Here is a 16,015-nt window from a genome sequence, read left to right on the forward strand (position 1 = left end):
ATAAAATTGTACATTTATGGCTTGGCCTGGTACAAGTAATTGCTATTTGCCAAGATCCACAATTTATCACTTGTGTTGCATTAAGAAGTCTCTTCACTGTCTTTATCTCTTTATTATCTTAATTGATGTTTATAAACCAAACTAATACAGACCACAACAAACCAAATACACACCAACACTACCAATATTTGCTATCTTTCTGGGAGTATCAGACAGGAAATTGTTGTCAAAGACTATGTTGGTCACAATACATCTAACATCTCGTTACCTTCCTTGTTTGCCAGTTTTCTGATGATCACATCCCTCTCATGGAAGTACTTTTCCAGCAAGCTCTGCCCCTCGCCCTTCTTAGGGAGGCAAATGGACGACTTGAGACTCAGTAGGAAGCGAGATTTCTCGTGGTCCACCTCGGAGACTCGGGCTCTTAGGGTCTGGCCAATTTGGAAGGCGTTGGAGCTGCTGATGAAATCATCTGACATTGCCTAACAAAGGTGAAAATGAAAAGTACACATGGCTAAATGTCAAACTCTTCCACAAAAAAACATCAAAAACTTTTCCATTCCAAATTCTGCTTTTATCCCTAACAGTCCCAATTCTTCCAATTTCAATATGATTTTGCATAAACCCTCGGGGGTTAGGGTTAAAAAACACACATGTACATACAGCTTTTGGGGCTAGTCCAACGACGTTATTCGGGAGTTCAATGAAGATTCCATACGGCATCACTCGCTTCACCACTCCCATGACCAGTGTCCCCGACTGCACCTCGCTAAAGCCTCGGACCAGCTCTTTATTTTGCCTGGCTTCTATCAGCATTGGTTTGCAAGTTACAATCTGCATGTTAGCTTGTCAAGGGAATTAAATTTTTATGCCAAGAGTGATGGTAATGAAGCAAGTCAGCAAAATGAAAATGGGCGTCTTCATGAACACTGGGTATTTTTGAAATCCTGCAGGGTTCTCTGTTGATTAACCTTGTCCTTTTTAATGACTGATTGACTACTCTGGTAAACTATTCCTCGTTTCCTCGGCTAGAATACAACTTCAGTCCTGCTAAATCTTTCAGCTGCCTCTGGGTACAAGTTACATACAGCCTCAATCCTCCATTGTTTCCTGAATGTGTTCATTGGAGGGTTGGCCACTGCCTTAATAATCCTCCAAACTCCTCCTCTCAATATTCTGAAGCAGTGCAAATGATATCCAGGAGCTGTGTGGATGACTTTAACCACTACCAGCCGGGGACTCCGAAGTCGGAGCTGTATGGTTTATATGTGTGGCCGGGGTCTCCGAACTCGGACAAAGGAAACAGGGTCCTGTAACAAAAGACCGTACTCCGAACAAAAGACCAGGCTGCTGGGCATGACCGGCATTTTTCACTCTCAAAAGTGGTGATAATCCAGCGTTATTTTGAAACCGTATACCAGGGTTTGGGGTATTTAGAGCAAGCGGATTACCACCGAGAACAAAAGCTCTCCAACACCGCAGCAATGAGCCACACAGCACCGCTGCATGCTAATCTGGCCCCTATTGAAAAGAGGTCAGCAGTGCACTGAGCCAGGTTCGTGAACAAAAGACAGTTGTATAACACCGCACAATCTGGGCTCTGTTTACAAGGCTGCAGGCCTGGCTGAAATATTCGGGCGTCAATGAAGGTCACCTGTCAACTTAGAGTAGTGCCTAAAGATTACTCCGTGCGGCTATAAACGACTGTTAAATGGAATGATGAATTGTTGAAGGATTTTGAAAACGGAAAAAATGATAGTCATGCCGGCCCAGCATCCTCAATGTTGAAAAATGCCCCGGCACGAAGTGGTTAAGCATAATCTGAGCCTAAATGTGTTCATGGCTGATTCAAAATCTGGTGCCTTGTGGAGACCCTGGAGATGTTTTAGTACACGAAAACAAAGCAATGTCTTCACAAATTATAGTGTGTGTGAGCATTAGCAACAATATTGAGCCCAAAACCTTGTACATAAGTCATCTTTTCAATGGGCCACAAATTTGCCATACGGGCTCAATCCTTCCAAAAACGCCACTTATGCTGGGGGATTTCAGAAAATTTGGGAAGGCTAAAGGCTAAAGAAGTCTTTTTTATCCTTATGATCTTAGATTCTCTAAATCCATCAGGTTTAAGAAGTTTCTGCAGGATTCAGAAAGGTACAGTCTAGCCAAACCCTCACATGTGACTTGTTGCTCTTGAAAGTTTACAAAAAGAATGTGGCCTCAGTTCCAGGAACAGTTGTGGGTTTTGAAGGACTAAAGGATAGCTCCTAGCAAATTCCCAGGGAGGTCAGGTAAGAATGGAGAGGTGTCCGGAAGTGTACTGCAAATTAATGGAGTATGCATGCGTATTAGTTCACAGGCTGGTTTTTGTGCTTATGCCTTTTACATATAATTGTGACCGGCTCCACAAAAAAGGGTATTATGGGACATACACTTTTGAATAGGTTACATAGTAAGCTTTCATTTGGTGTAGGTTTGAACCCTGAGGCATTTCGTAATCTGGAGATATATTGATTTTTGCATAATCATATCATACACATTAACAGAATTACTTTCAGAGATAAAGCCCTTTAAACACAGAAAGTGGAAAAAGAAATCAACCAAGAAAAATGTCTCTTGATACCCACAGCAACAGTTAGGTTTCTTGTATGAATTGTGGAAGTACTGATATAATAGAAGCCAAAAAACCCAGGAAGTAAAAAATCACCCTGTCCACCTAAAAAAGCCCTTAGTGTGAAATAGCACAGTGTCCCTCAATACCCTTTTTTGCAGAGCGGGTCACAATTATACACATGACATATTCACTTCGGTACCCTACAGTACCACTACACAAGCCTGACTCCACTTCCCCTTCCACAAAGACAGCCTATTTATAAAGCAGCAAAATAGGATACTCCCTGTAGTAAAAAACAAATCCAACGAAGTGGTCTCCTGAGGGACTATTACCACAGAGAGAGAACAATGGACTGCAATGGACCACTGCATATAGAAAACTGAATAATATTTCAAAGAGATCATGCTGGTATTCTGGCCAATCAGAGGTGTCTGAGAGGCTTTCTGTGGCACACTAGTATAAAGGAGAGTCAGTAAACTTGGAATACAGACTGGTTACGGCCTTGGGTGTAGATGTACACATGCAAGACATCACCCTGAATACCATCTTCTGTCGGTACACTCGGCTATTGTTTGTCTGTGTAAAAGGTACCTGTGTATAAAAACCCCAAATCCAATTTGACACTTCAGAAAGGATACGGCACAGTTTCTGGTGGGTGAGAATGACCAGTGCATGGCATTGGTTATGGTGTCACCTTTCTCGTAACATGCCAACATCAGGCTGCAATTTTCAACAAAGTCTGACAGGTGCACTTTGGGAAGAAATGCAGGGGTGCCTTCGGGTTGAATGCTGACCTCAAGCCCAAGATCTCTGACCTTTGTTACTTTAACATCCGTCAGCTGGTAATGGAAAAATAATATTTTTAAATCGGGAAAATCACAAAATATCAGGTTTTCACAAAAGCACATATGTATATTAGCTTTGCCTTTTTCCAAAGGCAAAGCTAAGGGAAAGCTAATAGGATGCTAACGAATCAAGATATTTATCTTGATATTTATTTGTAAGTATCAGGACATGAATGAACTAAATAAATCAAACAATAAAACTCAATGCAAATTTACCCGTTAATTTTCATTAATTAAAGGTTTCCATGCAACTCTGTAGCCAAGGAAAATACATGCAATGCGTAAGTGCCCTTTCACTTGCACTGACTCAGAATTCTACTTGAAATTGACGTAGGACTCAAAATTGAAGTAGGCTCCTAGCCACTCATGGCACATACATGTAATCTAAGAATGAGAAGTTTAAGCTCAGACATGTTGCCATAATACATGATAACATAGCCACTGCCTTGAAAACACCTGTCAGTGGTTTGGGGATCCCTTTTGGTGACTATATCTAACAATTGACAACAGTGATGGCATGGCTGATGAAATGAAGACTGATTAACCAACCTTGCCCATGCGTGGGTTCTTATAGTCAATTTCCTTGGTCTGTTTATCCTCTGTTGCTGATAGCCTGAGTGACAGAGTGATGCGTTTGGCTTCTGGTGAGTAGGTCTTGATTACTCGGCACTTGACTACTTGACCAATGAAGTAAGAGTCGTCTGGTACTGGTTGTGGGCCAGTGCAGAGCTCTGAACGTGGGATCAAACCTGCAAGTCCATGGCAAAACACTGACATGTTATCCAAGTGGACATTGTGAGGTTGAGATGTTGGACCCCAAGTTGCCTTCTTTTGATACTGTCTACCATTTGCAGAAGACCCTAAGGGTGCATCTCAATCTTTTTTCTTGAAATATGTAGAAACTCAATGACAACAGACATTGCCATAGCTCTGGAAACCTATTTTTGACAAAACCTGAGACAAGGGCCTCCCACAATGGAGTACACCTGGGTCTGGGGCCTGGACCTTCAGCTGCCATTCATGGTATTCATTACCCAAGACCAAGTAGCACTTTGTCTATCTGGGATCAGTTTACAGTGTTTCTACAGTGAGTACAAATGTGTGGAAATCTATGTTGGATGCTACATTCTCATATTTTCCAGTTGCAGACCATATTAATCCACAACAAAGGTGTGGTATTGTTTTTGGCAAAAATACTGACTTTTAAAATCACAAGATACCACAGCCACTTTCTTTCACAAAGTTGAACTTTACAAATGCTGACCCTTGGTGGTCATTTTTTCACAATTTGTACAACAATGGACCTTACCCATGAAATATGTAAATAAGGCAGCGCATGTGCATTACTAAAACTGGTTGGCAAAGTTGCTGAAATCTATGACTTAATAATACAAATCTCCATGCATGTGCAGCTATGAGCACATACACGCCATTTCTTCTACTAGTACAGTTTGATAGGAGTGCCAAACTTAAAGACAAGGAATTGTTACTTTCTAACCTCAGGACACAGAAAACTTCACTTAGTCTCGAAAAAGGCATGCTGAGGTATCTGACTGAGGCTGTAATATGGTTTTGATTGACCTTTAACGCGCCAGGTTATGGTTAGAGCAGGTCTCCTACACTACTGACGGTATTGACGGCTGTGCTTACCAACCAGTGGTAATAGCGCACATGAGCCTGTCTAATTTGTATATTTCATGGGAAATGTCCATTCTTCAGCCACGCTGCCACTTTTTGACACTCAGGGACAATATCCTTGAGTGATATTTTATACTACAACACCCAGCCATAGAACATGGTTGCATGAGAATCCCAGACATCCACAACCTCTACGGACTAGTTTGAGGTTTGAGTACGTACAAACTTAACGGGAATCACTCAAGATCGGGGATGGGGATGGAAGTCAGCCAGCACCGCACACAGGCTTTACCCCAACAGGTTTAAACATCCTCCGTGTGATGGGTGCTGCTGAGAACTCCCAGTGTATTAAAATGTCCTCCGACAGGAACTGATTAGCGAAATCTGCTCTTCTTGTCCGCAAGTTCTCTGCCGTGCTTAATGCCTTAGGATCTCTGTCAAATGAGCAAAGGCCCTGTTTATAGCAAGCACCACATGCAATGGTTGTTGTAAGAAAGCGAATGACACTCATTGCACTGTTTGGAAACTCTCACAACGGATCTGTTGCCATTCTCAGCATGCTTGACAGATACTTGATTCTGGCTTTGAGAGTGCTTGACCAAGACCATACAGCATGTGACCTCATCCAGATCAGGCAGTTTGGGCAGCACAGGGGTTACCAAAAAAGCCAAAAAACTGCTTTCTGCCACTTTCTGCATCTCAGCAAAGCATGCGAAACATACAATACTTATTTTCTGAGACATCTTGTCTATTAAGTTTGCAAGGAACAGATTATTTTCTAGGGCAAACATCACTGCAAAAGTTTGGGGATGTTAGACAAAACATGGAAGGGAAGATGGCATTCATATTTCAAATCAAAGCTGCATACCTGTGATATCATTGTAGAAACGAACGAGATAGCCAAAGTCCTTGATTGAGATAATGAAACCGTGCAGTATCATGTCCCTGCGAGGCTGATCGTAGGAGGTTATGACAGGCAGTGTAGAATGGACAAGACTTTTCTTGTGGGTCAGCAGCAGGCGACGTCTCTCTGGATTCACGTACAGCACCTTGGGCAGAAAGAGACAGGCGTCATGGAGGGATATTTTGTAAAAAAAACAACAGAATTCAAACACTTGGCTTGTAGGACATAATTCACAATCTCAGGTGTGGCTTAAACATTCTTGAGTGGCATTGACGATGTTGCCGAGTTTCCAGTTTTATCCAAGATGTAAACATTATCGCCATGTAATGCCGGAGACCAACTCCTTATAAAGCAAGAAGCAATTAAAAAAAGGAATAAAAACGATTGGTAAAACTATGAAAATCCAAACTATTCCAGTATGCTCCCTGCTTTTGTCGGTAAGTTTGACCTGACTGAAATTTGAGCAAGTTCAGTGTGGGTCTAAAATATGTCATAAACGTATCCAATTCATTAATGAACTGAAGTGGAAGATGTTTTGAGAATCCAACACCAGTTTTCCACAAAACTTTACAAAGGTTTACATGCAATCCCACTGAAGTTATTTCTTCTCAGAAAAGCTAAAGATGTATCATATGTTTAGAATTTCAAATAATAATTCCTTTGACAGTTGTAAGCTGGGACAAAAGAAGTTACATTTTTAAAAAATGCAGTAACACAAAACTTAAAAGACAGAAAATAACACGCAAAAAATGGATTATTTACCCTGAGTTCCAACAGCTCGCCGACAGTGAATTTGCTCTGCGGTTTATGAATGATCACATCAGCCATGTGAATTCTGGGCACAAACCCACTCACATGATCAGATATCTTAATGGAGAGACCCTTCTCCAATATGGCTGTAAGGGTACCCTAGTAAATAAAAAACAAAAGATACAAATTGAAAATCAATTCGGTTTTTCTTTAAAAATAATGCAACATTAACTCACAATGTATTCATCATTAGACTAAGGAAGCTTGTGAATTCTAATCTTGTCATTATCTAATTTGTTCCCTCTACAGTCCAATCAAAATAGCCTTCCTAGGGGATCCTTGGAGTGTTCCCTTTTCTTCATACTTTGTTTAAGGAGTAAAAAAAAAAGCCCCAAAGCACCTTGAGAGGACAGTCAACATTTGTCACATATAGAATATGCAGTACTGGGGAGTTTGAATCCTGTAACATCCATGGAGCAGTATTTTACTGTTCTTGCAAAATAGGAGGAAGTAGCAATATACCTTGACCAAGCAACCGGGCTGGATGTCATGGTAACCAAGGAATGGCTGATCCAACACAGACTGCTTCATAGAGACTGTTGCTATCCCATCCATTAAGTTGAAGTCTAATATCCTACAGACTACCTTGCTGCCTACGTGGTACAGACTGTTCGGATTGGTAACCTTTGTGTCTGCTATATGTGGAAGCTAATGTTTAAAGACAAAGGAAAAGAAAGAAAAATGCAAATTTTTGTGAGTGGGTACTGTTTTAGAGTGTGGTATTTCTGGAGTAGACAATTTTTAGGATTAGGCTTTCCATACCCAAAGGGTTATTACTTTGAATTCTGAAAGGCATATTGAATGATATGCATAATAAAGATATGGGCAATATTCATATGTAGGGAAATATTGTGTGACACACAGCGGCCGAACATGTTTAGATTTCTTGGAGCTAATAGAAATGATTACCAAGTTTAGTAGTTCTGGATAAATGGCACGGGTGGTGAAGATAATGAAATTTCCTTAAACTATTCAAATATAGAACGCCAGTTAATTGAAATAGCTTTATCTCATCTGGATGTACGAACTGTGTCAAGCATTATACATGCATGAACATTGATGTGGGCTTTTGACATGTACACCAAACATTCGCGTGAATTTGACAATGTATCGCATACAGTTGACATAATGAAAGGGACAGGTGTATCTTACCACCATCTACGGTTGAAAAGTTGCTCATGTCAGCCTCGGTTTTACTTTGACGCTTAACGACCACACCGAAATGGGACACTTGGAATATCACTGAGTACCGACACTTCTTTTATTAGAAACGTTGTAGCCAACTGCGTGACCTTTCCACTAACATCTGCAATATGGATCAGCAAGGCCCTTTATAATGTTCATGCACAAGGCTGCCTTGCTTTCAATACTCACATAAACAATGCCTCTGTCTTGGTCATTCAGTTGCAGCAACATTCCAATTTTGGGATCTATCCTTACAACTTTGGCTTTCTTGATGATGTCACCAGCGCACAGGCCTTGGAATAGAGGTTGCTGATCAGCCTGCACTGTGGACTCAGTGTGCGCCGGCATCAGGCTCAACCCCAGGGATTTACTGTGAGGACAGTGGAATATTACACATGCTCGCACCTGCCAAAAAACATAAGCATAGTAATGATTCAACTTACCAGAAGTATCACTCTGACTATTTTAATCCGATAGGTCTATAATACTGACGCTGTAGCACTTTATTTTATTTTTGGTTTATTTCTTATTTTAATATCTAACAGTGCAAATGCCAATTACAGGGTAAAATATACATGTCAGTGACCAAGACAAAAAAAAATGAAGAAATGTTTAGTTTTAGAGATCTATGGAGGAAAACTGGACAAACATTCCAAGGAAAACTCAAATAATTAGGTAAGGACTGAAAAATCCAATCCTCATGCTGACCCAAAAGGGATTTGAACCTTGGGTTGTTATAAAAATATAGAGATTTTGTCGTAGTCTGGAAACTTACTCTTGCTCGGCAAGAGGGATACTACTGTGGGTAGGGACTGACATATTGGCAGGGAGTTTCTGCAGTGTCCTGTCCTCCCATATGATGGTACATAGTTAGGACCTCACCTCTAGTGATGTTTCTTCAATGGAAGTGTCCCCCAATCGCTGAGATTTCTTTTGAAACTTTTGACGTTTAAAGGACAGGTAAAGCTATGTGTTGCCAAAAAAACAGACTGACACCTTTTAAACCCTCTTTTGGGGTATAATGAGGAATAAAAAGTCACTGGAGTTGGCGAGTAAACAGTCATCACATCATGATCATATCCCGTGAAAAACCAAATTTTAAACCAAGGGCAACACTGGCACAGAACTGCCCTTCACCAAAATTCTGACCCACTCTGCAAAAAACAGTAATAAGTCACGCAATGCCAAAACACGTAATGGCCTGTTCTATTTGGAGAGGGCAAAATTTCTTCAAAAATGTGATTCTGTGTTTTAGCTTCTATAATATTTATATTTTTAGAATTTGTGACTACAAACATGGATACTGATAAATATGATGAAAAATTGACCATTCAGTGGGAAATCCTTCATACACTGTAGCATTGTTTCCAAGCGCTGCACTTTATGAGCTTTTTCCTTGAAAATTGCTTTTATTGAATCCGAAAAATGTGGATATACAAATGTCTATATATCTCTGGAATGCAGTGCACTACAGGGATCATGCATGTATCAAAATGTAGCTTGTGATGTACAAAATCCAACCACATCAAAAACTCATAACCTGAATCTGGTGACTTATTACCCATTTTTCTAGAGCCGGTCACCATTGGTTGTGCGTCTCAGCACAGGGAGACTGGCCCAGATGTTCTCATCATAACAGAGGCATGATTTTCTAGTATGATACTGTTTTAAACATGGGAAATAATGCCGCTGACATGGAGTCCTGGGAAATGAAGAAACAAACACTGGGTGGAAAACTGACCACTTGTTTTTCCTCGTACTCAGTGGAAGGTTTAGTGTTGTCTTCAAAATGTAGTTGGTCTATGCAGCCCCTGTATGAAGACAGGAACTCAACCCTGATGTTGTCTTTATTAATCTAGAAAGATGCATTCAAAGAGAAGTCAAAAACGTCTCACTGACTGACTGTGAAGTTAACAACAATGCAATTCATGAAGGTTTTAAACCATTTCATTGTATAAGTTTGTGTGAAATTTGGACTAAAATCATGAAACTTTACACAAGATTCAATGACATGTCATTTATCAGTCAAAAATAAACTCTTGTCAGTCAAATTCAGAAGTTATACTCAGCCACATCAAATAATGCTACACTTCAGATCTGCAAAGTTTAAAGACAAAACCACCACTAATTGTGAGTTTTTGTAAAGTATGTCAAGTAAAAATCACGATACCATTATGATTTGGTACCCTTTCCCAATAAAAATGGCTGACCTCCAGGGGTTGTAAGAGTGTTGCAAGGGGTAACATACAAAGCAGGAAATATGTCACGATTGCTTGTGTAGTTCAGAGTAGCCTGTGCTGCCCACAATTACGCAATGCTTGTCAGGCACATGGCCAAAGCTGTTTGCTCACAGCAAAATGGTAATTTTCCTCCCATTTTGTTTAATCACAAAATTATGCTAAGACAGTACAAGTAAGGTAACTGTCATTTCGGGAATACAAGTATCTTTATTCTGTGCTTTTATCAACCATTTTCACCCATCATGTTTTACATTTTGATATCTTTTCACCACCTCATCTTTGCCTCTGTAAGTGTCCCAATTCTGCTTTAAATTCTCCAGTCCACAGCATTCTCCTACCTTGGAACCCTTTTCACTGTGTTACTCAGTTTGGCCAAAGATTTTCAAACAAAACCAGGAAATGGAGGGTCTCAGGCCCTGCACTCCCCCTTAGTAATACCCCTGAATTTCCTTTTGGCCTATTTGGCTGGACTCCATGTACATTGTGTACATGTAAGGACTTTAGATGATACTGTAAGGCCTACCCTACAAAGGCAATGGAAGGGCACATCACAAGCACGCACTATATGTGACAGGTGCAGAGCACGCATGTCCAATTTTCAACTAGATGTGTACAAACCTTTAGCTTATCAACTTGAGATAAATTAAATTTGACTTGGGCATAATATTAGAAACGGAAGAGAGGAGAGTCTCAATACTGGCATTTATTTTGATACAAAGGCATGGTTGGTCCAACACTGACACCAACTTACTTTATAATGGACATAATTATTCACATTGGGAAATATATGAGAAATATTGGAAAATTTGAACATCCTCACATTTTGAATGGTAGCTTTGACCTTTGTCCCGGGCACAAGAGAGACAAAACTGTCATGGGAAGACATCTTGGCCGTCGCCTTGGCAACAGAGCTTGGATTTGCAGAGAGAACAAGAGACCTCCCATCCGATTTCACGTCCTTGATGAGGCACTTGATTGGCTGGGCAATGGACAATGGTTGCCCTGAAAACAGAAAAAACTCTCACTGAACATTCCTGCGAGATGAGTTTCTTCTATGGGACTTAAACTTATTTGTAAATAATCACAATTAATTTTCACATATTGATTTAGCTCTAGGTCCAAGTCAAATCTGGTTGGATTGAATTTTTCTGACAGAGACCCCAAGTTAAGACAGGCCTACAAAAGCACACAATCTGTCTCATCCTCAGGCCTATGAAATTTTCTCAAATTTTCACAAGGCAAAGATGAGGACAAAGGTGAGGATCCAGGAACCCAACAGCAAAGTCTGGCATCCTAAGGGGAATTTCCTTCAATACGTTTCATCAAAGAGTAAAATTGTTTGAAGTCTAGCTTCAGATTTAGAATAGTGAGTGTATCCATGTTTTGAAGAGAATGAAAACAGCCTGGTGGCAAACTTTTGAAAGTGTAAATAGGAATATTTCTAATTACACACTCTTCTAAGACAGTATTTATGGCTTGTTGACGGTTCTATTTCTTACCAAAAGTCTGACTTTCAAAAGAGCAAAAGTTTAAGTTTTCTTAAAATACATCCAAACACCACACTCTTGAAAGCCATTACTTTTGTACACCATTTGTATAATAGTTCTCACTACAACCTCTAAATTGTGACAACGGCCCCACCATAAAGTGATATCAGAAGTAATGGAGGCAAGTGGCAAGTTCAACATAAAGCCATCTCTACAGCAATGCAGTAGTCAATTACACGGCCTCTGTTGAGTGTCAAGTTCTCTGCCACTGTCACTGGGCAAAGACTATAGGATTGTGCACAGTATTTACACAGTGGGCAAGCCTTCAAATCTTTATAAACGGCAAAAAATGTGAGAAAATGTGAAGCCAGCACAAGTTCTGGATTAGAATGATAAGACAACCATACAAGGAACATGTTATGAACCTTGTACCATGTGATAAAGAATTCCTTGTTATTTGATGTGAAAATATGCCGCACTGTTCAGTTTGTAATGCACGACAGATGTCTGCCAACTAAACACTCAAATACTGCAATGGGAGCCAGTCTCAGGGAAAAAGTGGGGTCGTGTGATATTTTGGCATCTTTTGACAGACCTTATCTGCTCCCAGCCGAACAAAAGAGGGCTTGTTTTCTTGGTACTCATCGCACAGGCGTGCGTTTATAACGGAGATCAGTGGCATGTTTGACACGGAGCACGCTGAGTACGCGTAACGAATCTGTTCCTTAATGTATGGTCTCTGTATACACGCAGAACGCATGCAAGAACCCACTTGGAAAACTTACTACCATCTGTCTTTGTTTTGCCGCTTGGGGTGCACTTCAACTCAGGGCGGATAGTGTCATGGTGGATGGCTCTACCAAGGGTATTACTTGGCAGCATTGAAGGGTGAGGATCAGAGTTTTCAGATTTTGGAATGACAGTTTTTACAAACCTCACTTCACTGGGAATTACCTTGGTTGTTTGTCATGATGAATGCTTCAGCTAAACCACTACTGAGAAAGCTGTTCACTCCAGGGATGCCTACATCAACGACATAGCCGTGATCCTCAATGCTGGACACGCTGCCAGATATTATCTGCAAGACCATTGGGTTGCACGTTCACTGATTGCAGTCCATTTAAAATCCATAAATTTCAATGTTTTACTTGATGACATCCTGTCAAAATTCTTCCACTGGAAAACATGCTGGCTGAATACACAACAGCTCAAGAGAAAACTGAGCCAGTGGTGTTGTCCAGTCCATCATAAGACCAGTCATGAGTAAAAAGGTGAACCATAACAGAAGAATAACGTCATGTTTGTTGCAATAGCTTGTAACTTGGCTTCAGGCTAGATGACTTGTGATGGACTTGCAAGGACATGAGATGGATGTAATTAAACACATAACTATACAATTAAGAAATGCCATGGGACAGAGGATAAACAATGACAATGGAATGCCTCTGTCAGGATTCCTTTGAATAAGTCTGCAAAAGGACTGGTGAGTTTTGATAAGTTTCTGACTCACGGTGGCCTATTTACAACTCTTTCACTGAGATAATTTTTACAGGAATTTCCCTTTGTAAATGAGAGGGGAAAGATCAAATTTCTCACTGACAAAACAGATTTGGCAGAATTTGTGCAGGTTCTAGATATTACGCTCAAAAGCTGGCAAAAGATGTAACTTAAGAAATACCACTGCCACTGTTATATGGGCCATGGTTTCTAATGTTGACAACTTCAACTTCTTTCATGGTGTTGTTCCACGTCAGGTCTCAAGAATCTGAAATGGATTTCACACCTCCATTAGAGTCAACATACACTCACCATTCCTGGTTTCAACATGCCAGGGTTTAATTGTGAGTGGATAGCCTGGGGGTCAAGGGTCAACTGGATCCGCTGCCGTCCTGTCCCTGTTGACCCTACTGACTTGACCTTGCAGACAACCTGATGACCCACAGTGAAGAGGGTCTGTAGACTGGGTACATCCTGAAGAATTGGAAAAGAACACAGAATACATAGGGTGATCTGGGGTCAATTCTATGAAGTTGGACTGTGCAATTTCTTTTCCAAGAGGGTTTGTTTTTATCAGCATATAGAACTTTTCTACACAATTTCTCCTGGTAAGCGACCCCATGAAATTAGTTCTAACCTTGATACATGTTCTTGACAAAAAATTTCGCATGGGGAAAATGTAAATTGGAAAATTTAATTTGCCCTTTGCCAGCCTATTGTTATGAGAACTGCATGTTTTGTCCTATGCGAGAGCTTGTGACAAAAAAATTATCAGCTTGGTGGGGTGAGTCATTGCCCACCACGTCACACTGAATTGAAATTGACCCTAGAAACTACAGGGAGCTAGACTGCATATCATGCAAAGAAAATGATTCAAGTGTCATCGCTATACACAAACAGTTGAGCTTAACATTTCCAACACAGCCAGTTCTCTCCCTCCTTAATACATTCTGCATCATTCAGATGACTTGGCAAAGTTCCCTGCAAGAATTTCTTTTGTACTGCTGCATATTTAAGAGGAGTTAGACACAAACTTCCACAACTGAGCTACTTGAACCATTTGCTGATGGTATTATTCCACACTGCAATTACCCACACACATTATTTTCAGTTGAAAATACCAATTTTGGGGGAACAAGAAACCATAACCACAGTCCTTCACAAAGTTGGACTTTATGAATGCTGACCCTTGGCAGTCATTTGTAAAAGATTTGTCAAACATATCTTATTACACTGTCGCTATTTCAAAGTGCTGAGACTACGTCACAGAGCAATGTTTGTCACAACATCCAGCTGCTGGACCACAGTCCTTGAGGGCAGCACACACTCCCAACCTCCACGGACTATTTTGAGCCTCTGTGTGTACAAACTCAATGGGAGTCACTTGAGCAAGAGGATGTGTACAGACATCGGCAATGCATACAAAAATCACCAGAATGTGTTTGGACATCCTCCACATTTTAGCACAGAAAATCCATCCCTCCATGTTTAGATGTCATCTGGTGTGAAGTGTATAAGGAACAAGTGGAGAGAAATCATATATGTGAACTTGTATGATGCAAGACAACAACATGAATAAAAAGAGAAGAAACAGCTTACGGTACCTGCATATCTTCAGAAAGCTCAATCGAATCATCCCCCAACATTTCTAATAGTTTGGTATAGGTAAATGACACATCGGTGATCTGCACATAGCCAGTCATCATGTTGGGAAGACTGACAACAATCTCGTACTCATGGACTTCTTTCACCACTCCCAATATAAGCATGTCTGCTGATATGGTCTGAAAGGGAAACATGTAGAAATGACAGAGGATTTCAACATTTGGTGATCTACATGACAGTCCACTGTTTGTATACTGGCACACCTATGGAGTAAAATAGCTTAAACTGAAATATAACCCCAGGAACATGTTATCAATACCCTACTGGCCTGTTTCACTGTTTGCTGTCAGTGCCGGCTCCCACTTTGTCAGTCTATTTTGTCTTTATTTGAGGGCGCATCAGCCAGAAGACGTATAACCAAATACAGTACACTTGTGTCACGTTATATCTAATCCCCATATGAACCATGAAAACAGGAAGCGCTGGGGCAGATTGGGGTGATATTAGTGGTGTAACGGAAAGGGGATGGGTTCACCCCCTCCCTGCTTGAGCCCTGTGCCCCTATATGTTTGTCCTTTCCCCCCTCCCTTCCCACTCAGAAATTAAAGAAGGAAAAAACCTGGTGATAGTCCATCTTGGTCAGAGTTTTAAGCTGTGACCAAGCCATTGAGTGTCCTCCCTCAAGAAAATGAGGGCCCTCCAAGTGCCCCCTCCCACAAACTATAGATGTACCCCAGTTGTGACACTGGGTGATACAGGGAGTAATAGGCAGGATGGTGTGGAGTGAGGCAGGGATAAACGGATTGGAAAGTACATGGACATACTCTATAACCTGAGATACCACCCTGGGAAGTGACAATGTTGGATAACTTGGCCAGACTACCACCTACGTGATCTCCACAGCCAATTCCAAGGTTACAGCGCTAAAAGTTAGCACCACTAGTCAGTTTGGGACATTACTCAAATTACTGCACTGCTAACAGTTCAAATACTGAATGCAGCTCTGGAGGGCAAACATTCGCTACGTGCCCCCCCCCTTGCACCCATTGGGGTATGACGCAGGGCTGTGTCCTGTAACTTCACTGCAAAGTCAGATGTAAAATACCGGTAGCTACTGCACCTGTACCGGGATATGTACAGTATATATGTAGGGTACAATGCACCAATGTAGCCTGTGTTTATTTAAAGTT

At 40.9% G+C, this 16,015-nt stretch overlaps 1 protein-coding gene across 2 annotated transcripts in view; it reads right to left on the reverse strand.

The window, feature by feature from the left end:
• LOC110982473 (protein RRP5 homolog) overlaps nucleotides 1-16,015 on the reverse strand; it is a 45,088-nt gene that overhangs the window by 24,840 nt on the left and 4,233 nt on the right. For both annotated transcript variants that reach the window (XM_087144897.1, XM_087144899.1), the window contains exons 4-16: nucleotides 14,825-15,004; nucleotides 13,533-13,694; nucleotides 12,678-12,801; nucleotides 11,057-11,238; nucleotides 9,738-9,851; nucleotides 8,186-8,401; nucleotides 7,274-7,459; nucleotides 6,764-6,910; nucleotides 5,966-6,146; nucleotides 4,009-4,208; nucleotides 3,253-3,453; nucleotides 664-834; nucleotides 269-482 (exon numbers count right to left, since the gene is read on the reverse strand). In XM_087144897.1, the coding sequence (XP_087001023.1) occupies nucleotides 269-482; nucleotides 664-834; nucleotides 3,253-3,453; nucleotides 4,009-4,208; nucleotides 5,966-6,146; nucleotides 6,764-6,910; nucleotides 7,274-7,459; nucleotides 8,186-8,401; nucleotides 9,738-9,851; nucleotides 11,057-11,238; nucleotides 12,678-12,801; nucleotides 13,533-13,694; nucleotides 14,825-15,004 (2,278 nt within the window). The remainder of the gene's footprint in view (nucleotides 1-268; nucleotides 483-663; nucleotides 835-3,252; nucleotides 3,454-4,008; nucleotides 4,209-5,965; nucleotides 6,147-6,763; nucleotides 6,911-7,273; nucleotides 7,460-8,185; nucleotides 8,402-9,737; nucleotides 9,852-11,056; nucleotides 11,239-12,677; nucleotides 12,802-13,532; nucleotides 13,695-14,824; nucleotides 15,005-16,015) is intronic.

Source organism: Acanthaster planci, linkage group LG13, assembly GCF_054643075.1.
Source record: "Acanthaster planci isolate LZ-2023a linkage group LG13, COTS_SCS, whole genome shotgun sequence".
In the NCBI taxonomy this organism is placed as follows: domain Eukaryota; kingdom Metazoa; phylum Echinodermata; class Asteroidea; order Valvatida; family Acanthasteridae; genus Acanthaster; species Acanthaster planci.